At 41.4% G+C, this 24,973-nt stretch overlaps 1 protein-coding gene across 1 annotated transcript in view; it reads right to left on the bottom strand.

Moving 5' to 3' along the window:
* Positions 1-10,865: 10,865 nt before the first annotated feature.
* The window catches only part of IPCEF1 (interaction protein for cytohesin exchange factors 1), a 43,251-nt gene continuing 29,143 nt past the window's right edge, over positions 10,866-24,973 (bottom strand). The window contains exons 8-10 of the mRNA XM_009572285.1: positions 24,502-24,868; positions 14,610-14,800; positions 10,866-11,066 (exon numbers count right to left, since the gene is read on the bottom strand). Of these exons, the coding sequence (XP_009570580.1) occupies positions 10,866-11,066; positions 14,610-14,800; positions 24,502-24,868 (759 nt within the window). The remainder of the gene's footprint in view (positions 11,067-14,609; positions 14,801-24,501; positions 24,869-24,973) is intronic.

The raw sequence follows: 24,973 nt of genomic DNA on the forward strand, positions 1-24,973 counted from the left end.
TATCACAGCCTGTATTGGCAACTCTATGTCATCCCCTATTTAATCAGTGGAGTAACACTGCTGGATTTACAGACCTCTGCAGTAGACACTTCTCATCATCAAGTCACAAACAGGGGTCTGAGTGACTGAGTAGGAGTGATTTAATCAAAATCACATGTGTTATCTGTGACTGGAAATTGAACTTTGGTCCTTCAGATCTACATCCAACACTGTACACCTTAAATTATCTTTTCCACCCATATGCATTTCCTTTGCAGAACAAAATTATTATTATTCAGAGTGTACCAGACTCATTCTTCTAGGGTGAAATCAATACATTATGTTACACTGCTACTTCTAACTTGCCTGACCACCCAGTGCCATGTCACACATCACTTCTTTTCACGCAGTGTTACCTTTGCTGCCCAAAGAAACACCCAGCATCACTTAGGACGCAGGACAGGAGGGCCAATCTCAGAGCATGGAATGGCTGTGGAACACGAATAGCAAAAGGGCTGCACTGTTGTCTCGTTTTGTGGTTCTAAAATATCCAAATACATCAAATTTTTTTCTTATTTTCCACAGCCAAATACTAACAGGAAGGTGGAAGTCCAAGGGTAGCCCTTTCATGGTGACCCCACCTATGAACTACCTCCCAGTGGCTCCATGTTCTCCAGACTCCTTTTTGTCTGCTGGGCTTCTCTGTCTCTCTGCCTGCACCAGACCTGACCCAGTCCCACCTTCTAGCTCAGTACTTTTAAGAAAACATCCACCAGAAACTCTAAAATTCATTCTGACAGTATGAATGTATCAAATATGACAGTTTTCAGTACATCTACATCTACAGGTGGTGAAGCTTTGTCCTCAGAAAGCCGTCAAAGTCCCTTTTTTTAACAGGAAGCAGCTGAGGTCACCTGAAAACACACAAGCCAGATACCACTCTCCAAGGCTGTGCAAGTTTGGTTTCCCTTGAGCCAGTATCTTCGTTCTTTTTTGCCGGTCCCCATGTACATTAAAAAGAACAATTATGCAACCCTTTTTCTTACACAGTCAAACCGTGACTTCCTCTGTTGGGTTGATCCAGGATTTCTGCCCTCTGCTTCCATCTTTTCCAAGGCACAAAACTGCCCTCTAGAATTGAGATAAAAGTTTAGGGGAATACTTACGCTCTTTGAAGCAGTATTCAGTCTCTGTCTACTTAGGGATAACACTCATGTAATCAAGGACTGATGAGCCTGCAGTAGTGCTGGGTCTAGAAAGAGACACCAAGTTACGTTTAAGGCTATTACAGACAAAAGTGACAATTAGGGCACAGGTAGAACAGGTCCAGGGTGGCAGAGACTAAGAAGCAAATGTCAGTACATGGCCTGACCCTAGCCCAAATGTTAGTTGTCACCCTAATCTGAGAATGCCACCCAACCCCAAATCAAAATTAAAAGAAAGGCAACGGCTTTTACTAACCCTAAGATATCCTCTGAGCTTTTTCTGCTACCTGGAAAATAATTTGTACCTTCAGCTCTCACTGTGCCAAACTGAACGCAACCCTAGAGACAAGTTTCTGTCTACCCCTGGACCTCCTATCTTAAATCGATCCCATTTGTTCATGAAGGACAGGTAACGGAGATAAATTATTTCTGTCCTGAACCCTGACACAGTCTAAGCCTAAATTCAATCATGAGCATCCCCTTGGCACACACCAGGGCCGCCACAGCTAGAAACAAAGAAAAGATAGGTGCATGATGCAGTGCTCACTTACCTCTGTGACCTCTCCTACGCCCAATATTAACTCACACTTTCTCTGACACAAAAGCTAATCTTAACTGTAGACTAATCTTTATCAGCAAGAACAATTGGACCAACACTGAAATACTAACAAGAAACCCTGGCCAGCCTTAGACACAACTGCAGTCCAAGGACTTGCAGAGGATGAGGCCAGTAAACGAGGCACTTCAGCCACTGCCATCCTGCACCCTACTGCAGATGTTCTCAAGCAGAAATAAAAATGCAGAACTAGACCAGGTGATCTAAGCTGGGCCCGGATCCACAAATCAGCATCGTGTCAGAGAACAGCTAGCATGGGTGCTAACGTCCGGAGGAAAGGCCTGGCTACGTTGTCTCTCATTCCTCTGGCCCAGCAGCCGGGCCTGCCTGGGGTATGGCCCGACCAGGTTGCCCTGCCATCGCTCAGAGCAGCCGTGCTCCCAAACCAGCCAACACCTTCCTGCATCTGGACTTTGTTCCCAGGGGTTACTTTGCACTCGGGTTTTTGTATGAACAGTGCTGTTACACAAACTCTGCCTTCATCATTCCTCTGATTCCTCATGGGATTGGTTTCCTTCCTTTGTTCAATGAGCGAGGTTCCCACATCCCCTTTTCAAGACATATACATCGTTTGTGTCGCTGTCTCCAGAGTGCTGAGCTTTGTTTGCTGCCTCAACCCTGACACTCGCACCTGCTTCTTCCAACCAGTATCAGCACCATAATTCATCCTTTTTTGTGTGTTAGAAAACACAGTTCAGGAAGAGCACATAGGACACAGCCACCTCAACTTGTCATCAGCAAGATGAGCAGAACAAATTCTTTCACAGAAAACCAATGGTGCTCATGATGAAATATCACATCAAGCTGGGAAGGTGATATGTGTGTTTTACAGCAGTATGAAATCTTATTTGGGGCTCCTCCTGGCATTTTTAGAGTGAAATTTTCAAATTACACAGGAAAGGACACCACCACCAGGGTCATCTTCATCACTGCTGTAATTTATGAACTTAAGTGCTAGCCAAGGTGAACTGAATTTACTGTCCGTAATAAAAATAAGATTTAAGAAAACACACCTTAGAAACATACCTCCTACTTCAGCACAGGGCTGCAAGAGCACAGATAGGCCTGTAGATTACCAGGACGTGGCTGCCATTGCAAGGGCTGAGGACATTGGAGATGCCTCTGAATTTTCAGCTGTCTTCCTGTGCCACACAGTGACAGTGGCTTTTGGGTTTTACCAGACTTGCGCAGACGTTTCATGAGGGACAGAAACACGCCCCCGACCTTAACACCAGCATGAGAGCATTTTCCACAAAACAACCTCTGGCCTCTCAACCCATATCTTTTAGGGTGGTCTGCAAAATAGCTTTAACAGTTACTGGCTGAGATTCATGGATGTTAGATAACCAGATAATAAAAATCATCCCCTCTGAGACATCAGTTGTATGGCAGGTTGTGGGTTTCCACCGATCTCATGCCCCTCATTTTCCTGCAGGCAATAATTACCCCTTTCCCGCCCAGATTTACGGCCTCTCCTTTCCTATCGCCTGCCTTGACCCCCCAGGCGTTAACTTGCTGTTCCTCGCAGAGCATCTTTATCCTCAGACTGTACTTGGTTTCAGTTTACTGCTTCTGTTTCAGGTCTGGAGAGGGCCAGTGTGCCAGACAGTGTCTCCTTTTCCACCTGCAGCAAATGCTGTCACCTCACTGTAAAACTTGCTCATCGCGCCTACAGCAGTAACACTATTACTTCCCCTCTTACATATAAACCTGTCATTTTCTCCTTTGCTTGCTGTCTCGCCAACAGCCAGCAGGCTGTGCCAAGGGATCAGTTTTCTCCATCAGAAAAACTTGCTGAAGCTGTGTTTTCCCACCGGCAATACGAGGAGAACTTGTGTGTCTGCCCAAGACTGACACCGCTCTGCCCAGAAGTGGAAAGAGGAAAGACACACGTTTCCCCACCAAAATAACAGAGCAGTTTGTCACCGTGCACAGTATCCCATGTACTACCAAGGCTTCTGTCAGACAATTTTACATATCCCCTAGTGACAATTAGGTCATTTCTTGAGCACAGGAAGATAATACAGGAACGTTCCCCCTGACAGTAGGTACTTTCTTTTAGCAATAAGAAATAGCCCATGATAATATCAGAAGAACGATGACTGAGCCTTTCCAAAATGTGAAGTGATGAAACAGGGACAGATGCTAGGAATGGCGCCTTTGCCCTCTGTGTTGCCAGTGAACATACTGACCCCAAGCTCACAGGGACTGTCTGGAAGCCCGGTGAAGCCCAGCGGTTTTTTTAAGCAGACAAAAGACAAATGTCCAAATCATGATGAGCAACTCATTTCTATTCTTATAAAACTTTGGAACCAGTTATGTTTTGTACTACCACAGGAGGGTGTAAATCAAAAGCCAGAGGAAAACCAGAGGCTGTCCAAGCCAGTGAGGTGCGATTTCATAGCTAGTGTAAACAGGTGCACGTATGGTGTTCCAGCCCCCACCACTGCCTCTCTCATGCCTGCACCAGCATCCCTGCAGCAAGCATGCCAGGAAGGATTCTAAGGAAACATAGCATTGTTTTTTGTAGAGTTTGGCTTTCAGGCCCAGAAACAACACGTTTGGCCATGCATGAAGCACAGAAAGCAAGAGCACAGGCTGAGATCACAGTAAACCCCGCATGAAAACCATTCCCCCAAGTTGTCTTCACAACCATGTGTTGCAGGGGGAAAAAAGGGAAATCATCACTTGGTGAAAGTGAAGCTATAGCTTTGCGGGAAGCTGATGCTCTGCTCCTGAAAGGAAGAGGTCCCCCTCTTCCCTCCCGCTTACGCAGCTCTTCTTCCTTCTGCTTCTGCCTACACAATCCAGCTGCCTCCCTTGTGAGGGCTCTGGCAGGCACTGAACCTCTCCATAAGCCAATTTTATTCACCATCTCAGTAGATAACTATCCAGCTTGCTGTGTCTGTTCCTTGCTGCCTGACTCAGCTGACAGAGGTGCCAAATGATGAGCAGATTAGCCCAAGGCAAGCAGTTGGAGCATGTAGGAGATTGGGAGAACACAGGGGGACAGGGACATTCTTCCTTCAGGGCAGCTGAGCCCTTAGACAAGCTCATTTCTTAGGAAACACACCTTCACTGTGCTGGCCTGTCCGGCTAAATGGAAACTCTTTTGACAAAGATCCCAATCCTCTTTTAATTGAAACAGGTTGCTCTGTGAGCTAAAAAAAATCCAACAACATCCCACGCCTGTCAGAAGAGACCATCCTTCCTTAAGGGTGGCTACAGCAACCGATTAAAGAGAATTAACTAATTTAACAGCAGCTTCAGAAATTACATTGCCAACTAGTAGAAGGCATTCCTCAGTCAAACCGTTCATTGACTCTTCCTGGTTCCAGATTATTCAACTTAATAGTAATATTAGTCCCAAGGGGTATTTGCTTGTTTAAAGAACCAGCAAATCCTTATTTTATCATATAGCAGTAACCTGAAAAATCTGCAATAAAAAGTAAAAAAAAGGCTGAGCAAAATATTCTCTCATTTCAGTGTTTAATTGACAAGTGCAAACATAAGGCTTTCATTCTGCAAGATGTGTGTATCATTCCATTAAAATCAAGTCACATGTGTGGGCAACAAGCAGTAAAAAGGCAGCGCTGAGTGCAAACATTGTGCTTTGAGCTTGAAACCAGTGAAAAAAAAAGAGACTTAGCAGATAAAATACCAAATTGGGATTCCATATACGCTCACGGTGCTGCAGGCCCTGCCCCTGCCTAACAGTTATCCTTGCAAATACTCCTCTATCCAGGGCTTTCCCTGTCAACACAGAGCGTAATGGAATAGACACCCCCATTCCTCCTTTTGGCCAGTCCTCAGCACTGAAAGCTTTGCACAAGAGCACTGCTGTTCGTATGCACATACAGCGTTTCACCAGGTGAGTTATTTTGCTAAACGTTCATAAACAAAGTGACTTACCTGAATCTTTGCTAGTCTAGTGCTAGTTTCTCTTCACATGAGAGTGGGAGACATGTTTTCATATCCTCTTTTCTTTATTTTTAGGTGGGAGAAGGTAAAACTGCCATAAGCAACTTCAAGAGTCCAAATAATTTGGGTAGGTCCTAAGGCATCTAGGATACAGGGAGTGTTAGAGTTCACATGGTTCCTAAGCTATGGTAGGGTGAATTAAGCTATTTGCCCTATAGAAATGCCATACACCTACATCCTCAAAATGGACCTCATGTGGACCAGATGGGGTACATAAGCCTCAGACACTGTGGTAGCTACAGTGGTTTCCCAAAGAAATGGATTTTCTGCATTAAAGGCTGAGTCGTTTAAAGTCAATCATTTCAAGGTAATACATCAAAGTTGATGAACTATCAATGAATTACATGCATATCTCATTTTTAACTTTCTGCCTGCTTCTAAACCACTCCCTTTGGATTTTTACCAGGAGGAAATAAATTAGAAAAATATTCATTTTTCCAGAGCAGACAGGTCTTGGAACTTCTCCCATAGCAAATTTCAAGGAATGTAGTACTCTCCTCAACACCTGACAGTCTTTTTTCACTGTTGAAGTGCCTAGCTTTTGGCAAGCTTAGCTCCCATTACCCTTATACACAGAGACAAGAATTTCAGCCTGATCTTAGCTCAGAGCTTTTCTTTTCTATTTTTCCTGTTCTTTTTTTCACCTCGGTTTTTGTTTTAGTTAATAATGAAGCCAGTTCTTAAAAATGCAAGAACGTAGCAGCTTGAAGCAGACCAAAATGGGATAAATCTTCAAGCCGTCAATGAAAAGCTGACTGACATCTTAAACTGTCTGCTGCTTCAAAATGCCCGTACAAAACAGGAAATACCACTTTGGCTCTACTGCAACAAGAAAACCACTTTGGCTTCCTGTTAACAGAAAGACATGTCTCATATAAATGAAGTAAGCCCAGGCCCTCATTGCAATTGGTCACTTTTGTACCACCAAACAAGCAAAACAACAAAAAAAGCCCAAACCCCAAACTTCAACCACAGTACATGGCATTCCTCACATAGAAGTATGCTTACATGGACTCCCTTGCTACTTTAAGAGTTAAAAAATACAAGTTTTTATATTAAATCTGTAATAGACATGTAAGTTTACAGGCTCACACAATAGACACAACATGCCCATAATTTTTCCTAGTTAGAAATAATTTTAAATTCTGACATTCTACATAGTTTTCAATCAAATAACACCTCTTTTCTTCCCCTCCTTTCTTGGCTGTCCCAAAACAGCCTTTTCTCTCAGTATGAAGGTTTCCTCCAAAAAGAAAATTATTTGCAAAAATAAAAGGCTGTAGCACATTATTTATTCCTGCTTATTCCTGTTTCATGTGAAACCCAGTATTGAGTAAATCATCAGAACTAGATGCAGAAACGATTCACAGTCCCCACATGAAACTTTTCCCATCTTAGGAAAGGAAATGTGATCCCACCTCATTCTGGTAGCTTGTGAGATTTACACCACCAAAACAGAGAAATCCATGTTCCAGAAAAGCCACCAGAGACAGGCTGCAGAAACAGCTGAAGTTAGATATTGTCATTAGTTACTCCAAAATCTGCATAGCTGGACTTACTGCACCAATACCAAAAGGAATGGTATTTTACTGGCAAAGGAATAAGTGTGATGTGCACACATCCACGCATACACACTTTCTCCTGAAAAAGTACATAAAACAAGTCCCATGAGGCAGACGGTTAAAGACTTTTGGACATTCACTAGGGATGCACAGTTCACCTACACTATGAGTCAGTAGCGCAGGCCTTCCAAATTCAGACCAACAGATACCATTCGCCCTAAGGGTCACTATGGAGCACAGAGTTGTCCAAGTTTCTCCTGCTAAGGTGGCTCCCCGCTGCATCCACTAATTGCAGCTGTCGGCTTGTGCACGCTTCTTTCTCCGACTGTGGCTTTCACGTTGCTGTGCAGCCCCTTGTGATGAATCCCGCACCAGGTCAAAACTGTCACCTTAATTAGCAATGCTGGAAAATGAATCCTGTTTTACTACAATTTTCACTTCACGTTTCACCCACTTTCCATTTGTTTTGGGTCTAAATAGTAGCTGAAAAGAATGGAGATAGACTCCCAGCACTGCACTTTCATAAAACTCATACATTTGTTTTCTTGAACACACAGAAATTTGTTAAAATAACAACTGCATTAAAGTAATCCCATTCAAGAATTTGCTGTTCTTTCAAAGAGGGTGATACAGCCCATCCTCAGCAGGTTTTTCAAAAACTCGATAGTTCAACAATAAGTATCTACTGACCATCTGAGAGAGAGTAATTTAAAAGCTGTTTTAGGCTATCTAATCTCATCAAAACCAGTAGCAGAGTTTGGGCAGTTTGAGGACATTTGTCTGCCTCTGTATTTGAGAAACCTGTTTCCTATATGCTTACACAATAGCCAACACAGCGTGTGCAGGCCACATAGCGCTTTCCTTTGTATAGTGCAAATCTACTTCAGCAAACAGAGTTGACTAGGACTTTGCTCAGAACTTTGCAAGGCACTGACTAGTCTGGCTCGGTTTGACAGGCCACTTTTAAGTTTGTGCTTGTTTTTAAGATCTAAGTGAAGATGCTTTTGAAGAAAAATGGTGTTTACATGCTTTGTTTCATGAGAAACTGAATGGTCTGCACCTGCAAGAGAAATTCAACTTGACCTCCACTATTTATCAATTATTTAGCGCCAAGTAATTAAAATTGGGATCGACCAAGCAGATTAACCCCTACACTCCTAACTTTCAGTGTGTGCTCAGCGGTTAATTGACATCACGTGAAATTCAGGGGCTATCCCTCTCCTACCTGTGCATCTGCTTTGAAGAATTTCATTCAGGAGTGGGACACTCACAGATGCCCACTGTCCAGAGGGTCTTCTGGGAACGGTGAAAGATAAAAAACCTTAAAATGGGCTCAATTTTTAGGAAGTGATTACTCTAAACCAAATTGCAACAGGTATTGAGCTTGCTTAATTTCTATCAACTTCTAGTTAGGATTAGTGAAGTGATGAAATCACTGCTTATATGACAATTTCCTGAAAACAATAGCTTTTTAACCAACCTGAGTTTTGTGTCTGCTTCCCCATTTAGTCGTTGTCACCCACTTGCAGGTCTCAGCTAACATTTGTTCTCCACCAGCAGACTAGCCCCAATATCAGCCCTTGCCCTCACACTCCCAAACCCTTTTATACCCAAGGCAGTGATGCTATCCCAAGCACAGCCCTGTTTCTGCAGTCAACCAGCCCCCATTTCCCCTGACCCTCTCCCATTAAAGCTTGTATCAAAGGAGCCTACATTCTTCCTTCTATTTCCCCCTTCTTATAGCTTACCATCTGCTCCTCCATTCTCACACTCAGCACAGCCTTAACTGCCATTTTTTGGTGCAATGGGACATAATTCCACGTCTCTTAACTTAAAAGAAAAGCTGCTGAGTGTTAAAAATGCAATAACAACAGTCAGACTTATCGCTACACAGGTGGAAAAGATTTCACGTTCCCACTAACACTATTAACTTTTGTTTTCTCAGTCAAGCTATGATAAAACATATAATGTATAAAGACAGGTGAATATGGCTGCATCTGTATAGTGTATTTTGCTTTAAAAGATAAACTGTGTTGAAAAGTAATGACAAAGAATATCTTCACGAAATAGCCAACAGAAGCGCAGATTGCCACAGTTCCTGTAGTGGCATGAATTTGAGAATGGCGGGCTAACTCTTGCCTTTAAAAATTCATCACTCTGCAAAGGTCCTCATATTTGTACACATGCAGAAGATGGGAAGGCAAAAAAACCAAACCTTGCACTGAGGACAATGAAGCCAAAAAGTTATGATCCTTCAGCAAAACCTCTTAACATACTTATTTTTGTTTGCCCAAAGAGAAATCCTGAAACTTTCTAGAAAATTTATTTTCCTGCCCTAAGTTGTACAGATTTTCTTCATCTAAAATTCAAAGCTAGAAAGACAGAAGAAAAAGTTACAGCAGATGTCCCAGAGTAGTCTTAGTTGTAGAGCCATTACTGTGATTCATAATGGAACAAAAAAACAAAGAGGCATTTCAAGTCAACCTGTAAGCACTCTCATCTGGGTGGGTCTGGTCTGTGTGTGCCTATCTACATTAGGAAATCCAGTATGTATAAATATATAAATAAAACATATATACAGTACATAGTCACATTCATACAAGCCATAAAATGACATATATTTACAAAAATAGTTGCAGCTTTTACACTTTCAGGTCCACATCAGGAATTTAATTATTTAGCTTCTGTCTTGTGAACTTGATCACCTTCCTAGTAGGAATCTGGGATGAACTTGTACCTTATATATTCACAATTGTCAAAAATAAGAAAGAAGAAAATAATCTTCCAAGGAATTCTGCCAAGTCCATAAGAAAAGTTGAAACTTGTTGAAGCATCAGCTGCCTCACTGAAGAGTAAATTACATGTTAGCAAGCATTGAGGGACCTTCTCTTCTTCATGTAGAAAGACAGTACCTCGGTCTAGTCCATAAATAAATTTGAAACTCATAAAACGTCAGGCAGAGCACAAACTGGGTGCCTGCCAGCTGTCTGTAGTATAAACTCATGCATAATTACTATTCTATTTGTCTCAGTTTAAACTGGTAGAGTGGTGAAAGTGAATGAATGTAGAGATGAAAATGCATACATCAGGTTACCTTACAGGGTAAAAAGGTAGAAAGTAGACTACATTCTGTTGGCATTGTTGTAGCTTCCTTTAACACTAAGTTACATAGGTAAAACAATCTATCTCACATTTATACAGTTTATATTATACAGTTCTGTGACTTCCAGGAGTTGGACATATTTAATTTACTTCTCCCAAGGTGGAAAAACATTTCTTCGCTGTTTCATAAAATAGTCTTCTTAGGTATGTAGCCCAGGTTCAGGCATGCTTTTTTAATTTGGGGGATTCACCCTTTTGACATGAAATAAGATTTGCAAGAGGAATTAAAGCTTTGGAGACGGGGTTGTTTTCCTTTCGAAGAACACTTGGAAAAAACAAACCTCAAAATGCAACAGTTTAAAGTGCCTGTCGTGAAGACCCGTGGGGAAAAATCTTGCCATGAACCATCAGACAATAGCCTCAGATAGCACTTTCAGTGATAGGCTGTGGAGTCATCTCTTGCTCCTCACTATTCTCTGTGGACATGTCCTGGACCTCCTGCTGCTGATAGATATCTTGGACCAGCATGATGTTTGTGTTCCTCCACTCTCTGTACTTCATTGCCGTCAACTTTGGGTCCTCTAGCAACTGGTTAATTGTGGCCAGGTCATGTTCCTTACACTGGAAAGAGAACAAGTGGTTATTTTCCACAGAAACTGTCAAGTTCATTGTCCATAACAAAAACACTCTGGGAACATTAGAGAACCCTGTCACAAGGAGAGATTATCCATCCTCCTGGCAACTTGTTCCCATTTTTAGAACATAGACTATGAAAGTTAAACCCACAGCAGAAATTTGTCCCAGTTGAAGGCAAGATTATGATTTCATGTAGATTTTTTATTTTATAGGAATCTTAGCAAAACTTCATGAGAGAGGATTCACGTGAAAATTAGACGTCGTTACGCTGTCTCACAAGAAGTTAGTACTTGCATGAAACTGGACACAACAGCATTTACTTCTGTAATTCACACCAATTCCAACTTTCTCAAAAAATACTTAATCCCTGGACATATTATAAATGACCCTTCTCTGGGAGCTAGACAGAAAATAATTTTGGATATAATCCATGCACTGACAGTAAAGTTTATGGGTGAATAGAGCACATGTGGCTGCTAATACATCTACCGCCAGCTACTACTAACAAATCTTGTCTCTACTTTTAGACAAGAGCAAGTCAGACCATATATTGCAGGCACCCTGGTTCAATCATAAGACACGAATAGTCACTGATATAGGGACACTGAGACCCTTTATGTCACAGATTCACAGAATGGTTGAGGTTGGAAGGGACCTCTGGAGGTCATCCGGTCCAACACCATTCCTCAAGAAGGGCCACCTAAAGCAGGCTGCCCTGGACCATGTCCAGATGGCTTTTGAGTATCTCCAAGGAGAGAGACTCCACAGACTCTCTGAGCAAACTGTGCCAGTGCTCAGTCACCATCAGAGTAAAAAAGTGTTTCTTGATGTTCAGAAGGAACCTCCTGTGTTTCAGTTTGAGCCCATTGCCTCTGGTCCTGTCACTGGGCACCACTGAAAAAAGCCTGGATCTGTCTTCTTTACACCCTCCTTTCAGGTATTTATATTCATTGATGTCCTCACATTTTCTGACACAACAAACACTTCGCTTTTCCAGCCCTTATGGCCTATCCATGCAGTGGATCACAGGGTAGAAAAGCCCTAGTTAGCAGCTACAATTAATGGAGGTACCATGCTGCACAAACCTTTACCGCTTTTGCCTAGCTCCATCCCCTCAGTCTGTATGTGAAAGCAATGGAATAGTTCTCACCATCTTCTCCTGCTGCCACCGATTTCATCATGCCTGAGGACACTGTGCTAGTGGCTGCCTTGAAAACACCTTGAAAATGCTCCCACACATCCACAACACTTTCTGGTAGTAGCAACAGTATGCTCACACATCCGTATCCCACTACTACTCTAATGAACTATCAACTACTCTAATCCCTGTGATGCCTGAGTTGCTTTTGAAACACAAAAACTTGTTCAGTTGTTGGTTTACACAGGTCCGACCCTCAAGACCTGGTGCCAGCCCTTGCAAGAGGGCTTCTGGCATCGATGCAGAGATATGTGCAGTTAGCCTAAGAGAAGACGAGGAGATAGGGAGGTAGAAGGGAGAGAAGAATATTTCCAGTGGACAAAATTGGTGGCAAAAAGCCATGCTGTGGAATTTTTCTGTAGCACTAAATCTATTTCCCACATTCATGAAGCCTGTGATGAACTTGCACACAGCTTCCCTCTCTTCCAAACTATCCAAAGCATGTTTTGTTAATGATATATTGTGGCAGCAACATTAATCTGTTGTTAAAGATGTGGAGTCAAAAGTCCAAAATTAAAATTGCACTGAATCTTGCATAAATCACTTGTCTCAAACTAATAGGGTTTTAATTAAAGCAGAGTAAATATGGATCAGATGCAAAACTTTCTGATTTTTAAATTTCCAGTAGATCATTTCCAATTATCTCACGTCTCATGTTATATGTTAAGAAAGTTGACTTTAAAAGCATGTAATCCCACTGATGCAAAGAATATGGAACTTTCCCACTGCAGGCATTTGCCTTTCAGACAGGATAACTTAAACACTGCTGTGTATAGCACTCTGTTTGTGTCTGTGAGAAAATGTCTGTGCGAAAATGTCTGTGCTATATTTGTCTTGTCAATACTCCAATTTCTTAGTTTGAAGAAAGCAGAAAAAGATCAACACGTTTTATACATTATGAACACTCCAAAAATGATTTTTCCACATTAAATACAAGTGTTAGACAAGCCTGAGGTTATAAACACTGCTAATCACAACTTATACAATACTCCCGTGCTAAATCAATGCAAAACTGTCCTCCTTGCTCATGTCTGGCAGGAAGGCTTCTAGGCTTCCATTCAGCTCCATACTAATGAAATTGTCCCACAAGATACAACTCCATTTTGTACTAACTGGTTCTTCAATTTATTAGGGAGGCTCCTATTGGGGAATACTTTGCAGTTTTTTTCTATATTTAGTTTCCTGTCTCATAAAATAGGCATACTTTTAAAACTAACTTTCTGTTATATGATGGGCTCACTTTATTGCTGATGCGGATGAATACTGCTATAGTCAGCACCATGTCACTGAAGACTCTTTGATACTGAGGAGAGACTTCACCAGGTCTCATAGGGAGCCTGGAAGCCCTGCAACAGGGAGAATGCCTATATTCCCACTTATCTTTTCAACTGTATCTTCAGGAAGTTTAACACAGGCCGGGGTGCCAAAGCCAAGCCTTCTATTGCAACTAATAATCAAGTCAATGATTGTGCTGATAGGAGAAGTTTTTCACGCATTTCTCCAGCATACAATGCCTGAAGCCAAATACACGGACTTGAAGCAAGATACTCAATTCCTGCTTCTAATGCATACAAAAAGGAACAAGTGAAGCCCCAGGTTTGCATTTATTCTTTCTTCTCCTTACAGTTTAAATGTTATGGTTAAGCTCTCTGTTTCCCTCAGTACCATTCAGAAGCAGGCTTTGAAATCCTGTGACACTTGATGCTGGCGAGTAAATAGCCTCATAAATAAATCCCCATATTCCAGACAGATTTACTGGCCCTTTAATGGAACGTCCCCTGGACCCCTCCACCGCTCCAGTTCATTATATATTTCCAACATAAAAGCAGGATGCTTTTGTTATTAAAAATATTTTAGTTACAGGAGGCCTTTACAAAGCCTTTACAGCTTTGGCACATCCTGTACATTCTCCAATAATCGCATAAGGAAAACTTTTTTTGGCTCAGGGTCATTTTCATGTCCTTTATCATCAACGTACTTTGTTTGCTCTTCCTTTTTTAAGGCTCCCCTGTTTAGTGCATTCAGCCGAGCTTGCAAGTTTTCCAGCTAACTGTGAGAAGCTTTCTTTATTAAATTTTCCAAATGGGCTGGAACTTCTGCAAGAAGGGTCCCTTCTGAACTATTGCGTTCATTTCCAGTTCAAATTTAACAACAAAACAAGGATCAGTATTCAGAATGAAGTAGAAGACAATTTCAAAAACTTAATCAAATTCTCTGGGGCTTTAAGTAAATATGTAATTAGAGTTTGGCTGAAGTCTAGGGTTGCTTCTTTTTTCATCCAAACTGTTTCTTTCTCTCAGGCTTTTCCTTGGCTCGCTTAGCAACCTCACCTTTAATGTGCTGTTCAGCATTCGAATTTTGTGGAGTTTCTCATTAATGGAGGGGTTTTTGCTGCGTTTGATAAATGACTTCCTAAGCTCCTTCTTCGTTGACAACCGACGATCACCAATGGGAGACAGGCTCGCTTGTTCTAATGACTTGTAAAGTCGCTCCATCTCATCATCATCACATTTTTCCTGATCTGCAAAGAAAAGAATAAATTGGGTATGAGAATGTGAATATGGCAGCAGATAGAAGAAATGTTAAGTTCAGCCATCAGAAAGGCACTTCGCCAAGTCAAAAAGTAACTGTATTAGAGTTAAAACCAAGGGCAATTTATAGGGTAATAATGCGTTTAAGAATGACATACTACCAAACTCAAATGTTTTTAAGAATCAGGTCATGATCTAAACAAGCATGATATGAGCATGTATTTCCACTAATAGAGTGCTGCTTTAATGCTCCAAATATATCACAGTCTTTGAAAAACTGTCAGTAATCCTAGATTTGAATGAAAACAACTTTGATAACATCTACGCCCATTGACCTTTTCCAAAAAACTGCACACAGTGAATTACATTTCTACCTGGCAACTCACGGGTCAAATTCTATTTGGTGTACCAATTCATCACCAGGTTTTGGTAATTATTGAAACCAGATGTCCTGGTTTCGGCTGGGATAGGGGTAAATTTCTTGCTAGTGCTGTGTTTTGGATTTAGTATGAGGAGAATGTTGATAACACACTGATGTTTTCAGTTGTTGCTAAGTGCCCTCCTAGTCCAAGGACAGCTCCCATGCCTACTGACTGAGCTAGGTACACAAGATGGGAGGGAACATAATCAGGACAGCCAGCTCCGCTGGCTAATGGGGTATTCCATACCATGTGACGTCATGCTCAGTATATGAATGGTAGGCGTGATCCAGGAAGTACCGATCGCTACCTGGTTATCGGTCAGCGCGGGTGGTGAACAATTGCATTGTGCATCACTTATTTTGTATATTTTATCATTATCATTATTGTTCTCCCTTTTCTGTTTTATTAAACTGTCTTTATCTCAAGTCATGAGTTTTTCTCACTCTTACCCTTCCAATTCTCTCCCCGTCCCACTGGAGGGGGGGAGTGAGTGAGCGGCTGCGTGGCATTTGGCTGCCTGCCAGGTTAAACCACGACACCAGCATTTAAAAAAACTGAGCAACGAAACGAAACATAGGAACGTTTCAGGGGTCCCAAAAGAAGGTCCCTAGAAAACAGATTAAAGCAGAAACCCTGGGGGAACCTGATGTTTAACTCCTGCTATTCACAGATGGCAGCACAGAATTTGCTTGTGGTGCCTCACAACAAAGCCTTGATTATCTCCATCTTAATTATTCTGATGGCTCCCAAACTGCAGCACCATCTTCCAGACGGAGAGGACATGAAAGGAAAAGGTAGCAAACAGCTGAGAATGAAATAGCATAAAAAAAGATAAAAATTGAAAAAAAGACACTTTTTCAGAATAAACCAACTTAAAAATGAACAGTCAGAAACTCTATATATGTACCAGGCATATATAGGGGCATTTTGGCAGAAGGCCATTTTCAGCAACAGACCGTGCTGAAGACAACTTGCTTCTTGTCCCTCAGTCCACACTGCAAGCTTTTCTACTTCAGTGTTTGCTAAAGGAAAATCTTAAAGTTATTGGTGTTTTCAGGGTGCTAACGAGTCCCTCAAGATCCGCTGGGATAACATTCATTTTTATTTCACTGGGGATGGTGGTGGCGGTTCTTCTCAACTGCAGTCCTCCATGTGCCAGTTGAACTGGCTGGGCATTTTTTCTTTTAATTAAAAGTTAACCATTGACTTTTCTAAATCATCTTCAATAAGCAAACGTTTTCCAAACAAAAGGAAAAAGCCCTTTTGCTCACTCATGCTGCAGCAAAAAGACTTCTCCAACATGTCAGCACATTTAGAGGCTGCTCTTTATCTTTTCCATGTTTTAAAAAGTACTGTATCCTCCTACACCCCGTTCTTTCTAAATATTTAGGCTACAAGAAGGTTTATGATATGCTACAAATACTTGCCTTCACTGTGTTGCTGGCCTTTTTTTCACTACTTTGTAATTATAAAAAGCCTGCTGTAACTTGACAAGAACTAAATATAGCTTCCAACATTGGTACAGTGCTGGGGGAGGAAAAGGAGAACTGTTGTATATTTAACAAGCTGCGGGAAATAGAAAAAAATGCAAGTGTAAGGCATAATACACGGCAGTAGTATTTCCTGAAAACTGTCGGCTCATGCCATGAGGCTCGTAATTATAACTAGCTTCCTGCCTATTTTCTTGGGATGAAGCAGCTGTTTGTTTCATTAGCCAGCTCCTGCACAGGACTGGCTCAGCTCTATTGAAGACATCACCCATCAGGACTGTGCACAGTATCACTTTGAGAGATAAATTGACCTTTATCAGATATGCAAGAAAGAGTATATAAGAAGAAAAAAAATTGCATTGATCTTCTCCGGCAACTTTAAAAAATAGTCAAGCCATGGGGGACATGAGGTCCCTGCTCCAGATATTTTTTAAGGCTAATTCATGATGCTCCTCGGTGTCCTAAAAGGATTGCAAGGCAGCAAGCATGAGAAAACACCCTCGCTGAACACTCTTCTTCCATGCTAAGTACTCTGATACCTTCCGTGCACTTGTGGGTGAAGGTAAGGAGGACAGTAATACTCAGCACAGAAAAAGATGGAGCCAAAGTCAGAAAAGCCCAGCAAAAGGCTCCCAGACGATGCACTTGACCAGCAATGTGCACTCAGCTCCTGCATTCTTTCAAGATTGCAACCTTAAACTCCCCTCGTATTTCTTATTCTTCCATCACTCCCACCCCTTAAAGGATTGATCATGGTCAGGTAATTTCAGAGGGAAAGGAATGTGCCAGATTCTTCAGATCGGGTGGATAAAAGGAGTGACAGTGAAGTGGCTAAATGGGATTTCAAGAAACAGTTGGAAAACAAGGGTGAGTGAAGCCTACAGGCGATGTAGAGCCAGGCGTAAGTCATACAGTACTTTTGCCTCTGTCTTTGTCTACACTGATAAGCAGTGAACTTCTCCCACAACAGTTAAAAATAACAAAACAGTATCTTAATATTGTGCTTTTGAATAGAAGCCAATACTGTTGCTATTGTCAAAGAGTATGTCTGCCAATAAACCTCTATAAATTGAGGCCAGACTGTCTGATACCTATCTGGACTTTTACCTTCAATGTCCTGAGTTCCCCTGAGCCAAGCTCAGAAAGCAAAAGCCCATGTTTTGCAGGCTTGAAGCTGCCACTGAACATGTTAGATTGATGCTGTAAATCTGAAAGGGGGAGAGGTAACGGAGGAAGGGGAGAGGCATTATTTCTAGCAACCAATTAACAAGACCAATAAAATGATCTGTGATGAGAAAACATATTTCTCCTCACTCAAACAATGGTGCATTACCGTATTTCACAAGCCTCTTAATGCCATGAAAGTAAATGAAGAAAGCACTACCTATAGTTTGCTTTCTTGTTTTCCCCGCAAAACATCCAATTAAGCTTGGATAATAGAGATAAAGCAACCTGACTCAAGCCTTAAGCACAGACCAGACTTTTTCACATTCAGATTCAAATATTCACAGCACATTTTCCCAGAACTTGGTATTGCTGAACTCCCTTGCACCTGGAGTCAGAGCACTGACCTGCAGATGAACAAGTCTCTAACAGAAGCAGAAGCATTCACCAGTTCTGCATTTAGGCCTCAGTGACTTGGATTCCTCCTATGAAACCCGGGCTGTCTAGACCGTACTACCGAATTGTTACAGAATATTTGCTTTGCATCACAAAGTAAAAATTTATGCTAAAAGCACACAGTACTCAAGCTCAGGCACTGGTGTAAAAACGAACAGATTGTCTGTGTCAGCCTCCCAAAGATAAATGTACCACCCCTACTCTGAGCTTTGTTAACCTCAGGAGGTTTATAATGATGGATATATTCTGCTGGTAAAAATTTTTAGTAACATGGACACGTTGGGCCCCACTAGCACTCCTCTGAAGTGAGTCTTTCTAGCTGGCTCACACAGCTAACATCAGGCATGTTCAAAATCACTTCAAAATACAATATTGCAAGTTATCTCTTCCACTGGTACTCTTCAAGCTAAGCACTTTCTGTCTCAGGCATGCAAGTTAGGAAACAGAAATGCTACTACAGCACTTCTTTATCTCATCCTATTTTAAAGATAAAATACATTCATTTTTCTCTCAGGACCTACTGAAGGATTAGTGGTAAGGAACAAACAGCAACAGTGGAAGGATATTATATATCATGTGCATTTATGAGCGTGTACATGCACGCAGGGGAACGTGTGCATTGTGCACTTTTCCTTTCCCTTGGCAGTATTAACCATAAGCAATTCTGTTGAGTGATGCCACTGGAAGGATCAGTCTTCCTGGGCTCCTGCATGATGCCCTTCACTCACAAGCCTCGCAGCTTGCTAAAGCTTCATGGCACTTCTGGAAAATTCTGTAGTATTGTACAGCTCTTAACTTTGTCAGACTCCACAGAGGGGAAAGTGGAAAAGAACCAGTGCTGACCTGAGGAAAAGGGAAGTCCTGCCCTGAGATATTTTAACATTCAAGAGAAAGAGACCTGCTAGGTTGCAGCGAGGAAAATAAAGTAATATTTCAGGCAAGTCAGAACTCCTGACCAATTCTGTTTCAGGAGAAGTAAAACACAATTTTGTGGCTTGATGCCACTTATCTGGAATTTCCCTGTAACTAACAGGAGATATCATAGACAAGAGCAAGCTGCCAGAAGTTCAGCACGCCAGCTCTTCACCTCCTCAATTTTCAGCTTCCACTGTCCTGTCAGCCAACTTGCCACAGGTGGGAGACATTAAGGTATTGAGACTCCCCACCTTGCAGCAGCAGTACGGGAGCCTGCCTGAAATCTCAACCTTAATGCTCTTTAAGCCTTCAAAAGTGAAATTACCCAGAACTTTTCAAAAAGCAGCTGTGAAAAATCAAGCTGATTGTTTCCCAGCAGTAAAGATATAGAAATTGGCAATGTTTGGAAGAAAGAGCATTTTGCATTAGAAACCACCTCCAACAGAACATATCTTACCAACTCTAAGCTGAAATGTAAATACTTGTTCTCCCATTCTCTAACTGAGATCTCACAGCTCTCCAACCGTGTATTAATCCCAGGAAAAAAAATCTGCTTCTTCCTACTGTCTTTGCTACTCTTATGAGCTTCTTGTGGCTGTGCCAAAACCTCTATTTCCGATTCTGCCAAAACCTTTGATGCCAATGGGACAACATATAGACCCTAACTGGGGAGAGGAGAGGAAAAAATCATAAACCGCTTTTGCCTTTACCTACCTACCCACACACACCACCCCACACCCATCCATTCTCCATAGTGGTAGTAGACTTTTCAATGGGAATATGATGACACCTCGAGGAAATCACATTTTCCACAGAACTACAGAACAGAAAAGACAGGAAATATTTGAATTAGGAGGGCATAGTTTAGGCAAACTCCTCATTGGCAAATGCAGAACTAAAAGTAGGAGACAGTGGGAGAAAATAACAGGAAAAGTATGTTACCACCAACCGTTAGATGCTCTTGACTATAACGGTATAGCGGACTCAGCAGTGAGGGATGCCATTTTAACAAACTGTGACTGAACTGGAAACGACACGAATAAGTATCTCTTTTTCAGAAAGTTCACAAAACCGTAACACCATAGCTTTCACAGTGATTTCTAAAGCCTTTTTAATGGGTAGCAAAATAATCATTCAAACACAGTTGTTTCTCTACACAGTTGTTCTCACCATAGGCATACTTCTTGGCTAGTCTCAGCCACAATCTAGCCATTTTCTGTAACTTTTGCAGAAGGAACAAAGGGGCCAGAGCACACCAGAGGATCTGTTCTGGCTATTACTGGCACAGGCAGACTCCAGAGGGGAAGAGGATGTCAGTTCAGATAAAAGAAGGAATTGACTGCATCCAGCTCCTATTTAACCAACTCCTCCTCACAAAACCAACCCAGATAAAATTCAAGTGGTGTGTGAAAAGCTTTCCAGGTTTTTGAAAATATCAGCACACACCACATCTTCTACCAGCTACTGTGAGCTAAGGTAAAATAAATAAACCAGTAGTGGTACCATAAGAATTCCTTGCCAAGATGCATTAACTTCACATGATCATAAAACCCTCAGAAAATGCAAGGAAGAAGGATGTTATTGCTATAGTAGAAGATGCCTAAATAAATACAAACACACATTCCTGTGTTCTTATAGTAACCTCTCAGTTTCTGCAGCTTCCTTTTGTTATCGCAGTTTTTGATGATGGTGGTGGTGGGTCATAGTCAGATACTTTTTGTTCCAGTGGTTGCCAGAAGAAATACAAAGGGCGGAGTTTGGCTGGAGAGTGTGTCTAGCCATCCCAGACAGGGTAAGGCCGGCTTCCGGACATAGAGCACGTAGTCAGATAGTTGTTTGTATTCTCAACCATTTCTTGTTTACCTTTCAGTTTCTTTGTGTCACAGGCAGCTTTGAATCCTTTGTCACTGTGCATGTAGCAAGTTGCAACATGGAAGTATTAAATATTCCCGCAAAGTAAATGGAAAACTAGTGCTGATCTCCCTTCAAAAGAGAAAACTGTTAAACTCTCCTTTTTTGTACTTTTGTATTACCCTCTGCTACATAACCTCTCCCCAGTAATCAGCACTGAGAATTAAGGCTGAGAATGGTCATAACACCACTAAGAATGGCTGGAAAGGTTCTTAAAAATATCATATGATACAGCTCTTTGCACCAGACAGTTACAGTTGCTTAGCAGATTTCATTAAATAATTTTCATTGAAAAAATAATCCATGATCATTTAGTTGGATCTGTAGTTTCTCTTAGAGAGATTCATTCATTTATCTCTGAGAAACTTTTTTTTTATTGTTTAACTCACCGCTGAGGTTGCTTCATTATTTTTGTATTTTCATGATAAGCTGTTCCCTGAAAGCCACAGCTACTCTTTCTTCCTTCTAGGTACCAACTTTTTGCTCATTGGCCTCTGTTTCTGACTTTTGTCAACAAAAGTGCTCTTCAGTTCTTGAAAACTTTCACCTCAGCTCTAGGCTGCTATCAGCTACAACCAAAAATTCCTCGTGGGGTTTTACTGAGCAGAACATGGCCACAAAGCGGAGTGTGTGACAGGTTTTTTCTATTCTTACAGGGAGAAGAAGGGAGCATGGATAGACATGAAGGCTCTGTGGGGGTGGGTTCAAAGACCACATAGCCGATAATAGCAGGGCCGGCTTTACGCACGTGGGACATGCACTTTCAGGACAGGTGCCGATGCAAGACAGACCTGTCTCCTCATGACGAGCTGTCAGAAATGCACTATTCAGAAGCCTTGTAAAGCAAATAACACAGACTGCACTGAGGTATGCATTCTTGTTTCGCATCTGATAACAAGGGTGTTCTTACTAGTTATTGTAAATCATGAGGTTTTGCAGCTAGCTTTTACCCCAAAATTTGAATTCATCTCACAGTATTTGTGCACATCCTTATCAACTAGCTAGAGGGGGAAATTCTTGGGGGATAAGCCACAGAATCAGAATTGCATCCTTTTTGATAACTTTCATTTGGAACTGAATTGCTATTTTACGTTAATCCTTTTTTCCACCTCATTCTCAAACTGAAGTAGCTTAACTAATCTCCTTGCAAATTATTTCATTTATTTTTTCAGTGGCTGTTGAAAGAGGGGAGATACACAACCCCACACACCAACAGTCTCCATCCCATCCCCATACTATGCAGACTGATAAAGGAAAAATGCGTGTATGGTGTACGTCTTACTTGCTCAACAACAGGTTATGATGCAGACAGTAACTAGTGAGGTTATACAATTTTCATAGTGACTGTCTCATTGAAATGATCTATTTCTGGAATTCCATCAGAGATCACCAATGTGGTTAGAATGGAAGTGTTCTGCGATCAGGGTCGTCCATCAGCTAAGCAGTGAGCAATGGAAGAATTCATTTCCCCAGGAATATTTTTGGGAAAATTAAACCACCTTACAAATGGCAGGAATATACCAAAATGTGCCTTGATTTACATTTTAATCCCATTTTTATTGTAAGTATTACCAAGTCTATCAAACTGTGCTTTAAATGATTACGAATGTGTCATGCTAATTCTATGACCATCTATAAATGTACTTGTCACCATTACGATGGAAAGCATTAATCTATGCATTATTGCAGGATTGCTGACAATAACAAAGTAACATATTCTAAGCAAAAGTTTAGATTTCTGAAGAGCAATCACTGAATCTTGCTCCAAGGGATCTGTAAGACACCATGCCGTATATGGCCTACACTCCAACAATCCACCTGAATGTACCTAATAATGTTTCCTAAAGGCATTACTTGGTCAAATTTAACCAAGAAGGTCAAATTACAAAATGCAGTGCATTTACTACGTCTTTGTGACATTTTAATTAGGGACCCCATTTCTGCCAGCCCCAGCCATTTCACTACTTGCAGTGCCAGAGCTTACAGGAATTAGATTCCATAGAAACTCAAAACATCCACTCTTTTCCACCACAGAGAAATACCACATGCACTTGTTCTCGGTTTTAATTCTTACTGACCTTCATTGCTACAGAAGTCTCTAGCAGAGCAGCCTAGAAGATGGATAATGAAGCTGAATGCAAAACACACTGAAACAAATTTTCACTTTTGTTAAAATCTGTACTTCTCTCAATTTGGGGTTTTTTTTTTTTTGTAAAATCAGAAAAACATATGACAAACTAAAGGGGTGCTGACTGTTGATATCTGTAAAACAACCGGGAGACTGACAATGTGACTAATACGCCTTATACTATAATTTATGTGACTCAGCTCTCAGTGCCCAGTTCACTACAGAGAAATACCCTAAATTCCCAGTGAGGCCAGTGCTGTTTCTTTCCATCTTTGCTTTACCTTCAGCCTGAGCTTTTGGATGCACCTTTGTTTTGCATTGTACTGAGAAAACACTGCTCTTTCAGCAAAGTACTCACTTCAAATCTTTACAAGGATTTCAAAACATGGGTAGAGCCGATGCACAAGAACATCATTCCTTCCTCTCTAGGCAGCATGCTGAGTATTTTCTCATTTCAGCATATTGTATGCAAGAAACTCCTCTTACGCTTCAACCGCTTTTAATGCAGGAAGAAGCAGCTTTGCTCAGAAGGCAAGACACATTGCCTCGCTATGGTAGGAGAGTTATTAACAGTAACAATGACCAAATTCTGGAACTGTGCCACCTTTTTAATTTAGCAGTACATTTTGGTAGGAGGATACCAATGCAGATACCCATTTGCTTAAACAAAATCCAGTCTTAATGGACTTTCTGATTCAGGATTGCAGTTGTTTCCCCTTGATTATTAAGAAGCTCAACGAAACAAATAGGGAATATGTACTGGAAGTAAACGCAACTGCTTTTATTTTTAAAATTGTATTGACCTAACCCCACGTTCACCACTTCCTACATATGCCATTTTGCTTAGGGTGTCAGTTCTGTGACACACTTTCTTAAAATTTTGATTCAACTCTGACTAATAAAAGACAGCTGTAGTGAAATAAAGCAAGCTAATAAAAATATGTCTATGTTAGGATTTTATACAGAGGCTATGATCTTAACATATTAGTAAAATTTGAGAAAAGCTGTAAAGGTGCTTACCAATTAGATACTAGGTTATATATTTAATGCACAATAACCCAAATGTTTGTTATAAATGATGTGCCACTGGAAAACTCTTCAGTGAAGAGCATAAAGGAAGGAAGGGGAAAGGAACGTGAGGAAAACCCCTGAACTCCCACATTGTATGGCTCTGCAGAGAAAAATCTCCTCTCTCATTAGCTCACCTTTGGCTAGTGATCTCTGTCCTGTTGCATCTGGCACAGCTAGACAATGTGTATCCAGACCTAAAAAAGAGTTTTGGGATCCACCACCGGGTTTGGAAAGCTGGACCTCCTGGCTTTCTGCCGCTTCTCCATAGTCTACTTCTGGCAGCCCATCAGAGTGAATCTGTACGCAGAAAGTTAAAGGCTGATCACCCTCTTCTGTGGCAGAGCTGTTAACTAGGTCAAGCCAGGACTGCCTCTCGGAATAAACCACTTTGGACGTCAAGGAAGAAGACGACTCTTGGGAGTTGAAAGTGCTTTCAGGAGAGGAGAGAGAACAAGATGCTTCACTTGACAGAGTTGAGGTGAAAGAAGACTTCTGCTGATCCTGCTTTCCAGAAACAAAGTGGGGGGGGGGGGGGGGGGAAAAATTATTTCCAAGTTATTCCTGTTCCTAGGTTCTACATGTTATAGGTATGCAGCTGAAAGGCTA

The sequence above is a fragment of the Fulmarus glacialis genome, unplaced genomic scaffold, assembly GCF_000690835.1.
Source record: "Fulmarus glacialis isolate BGI_N327 unplaced genomic scaffold, ASM69083v1 scaffold19152, whole genome shotgun sequence".
Lineage (NCBI taxonomy): Eukaryota > Metazoa > Chordata > Aves > Procellariiformes > Procellariidae > Fulmarus > Fulmarus glacialis.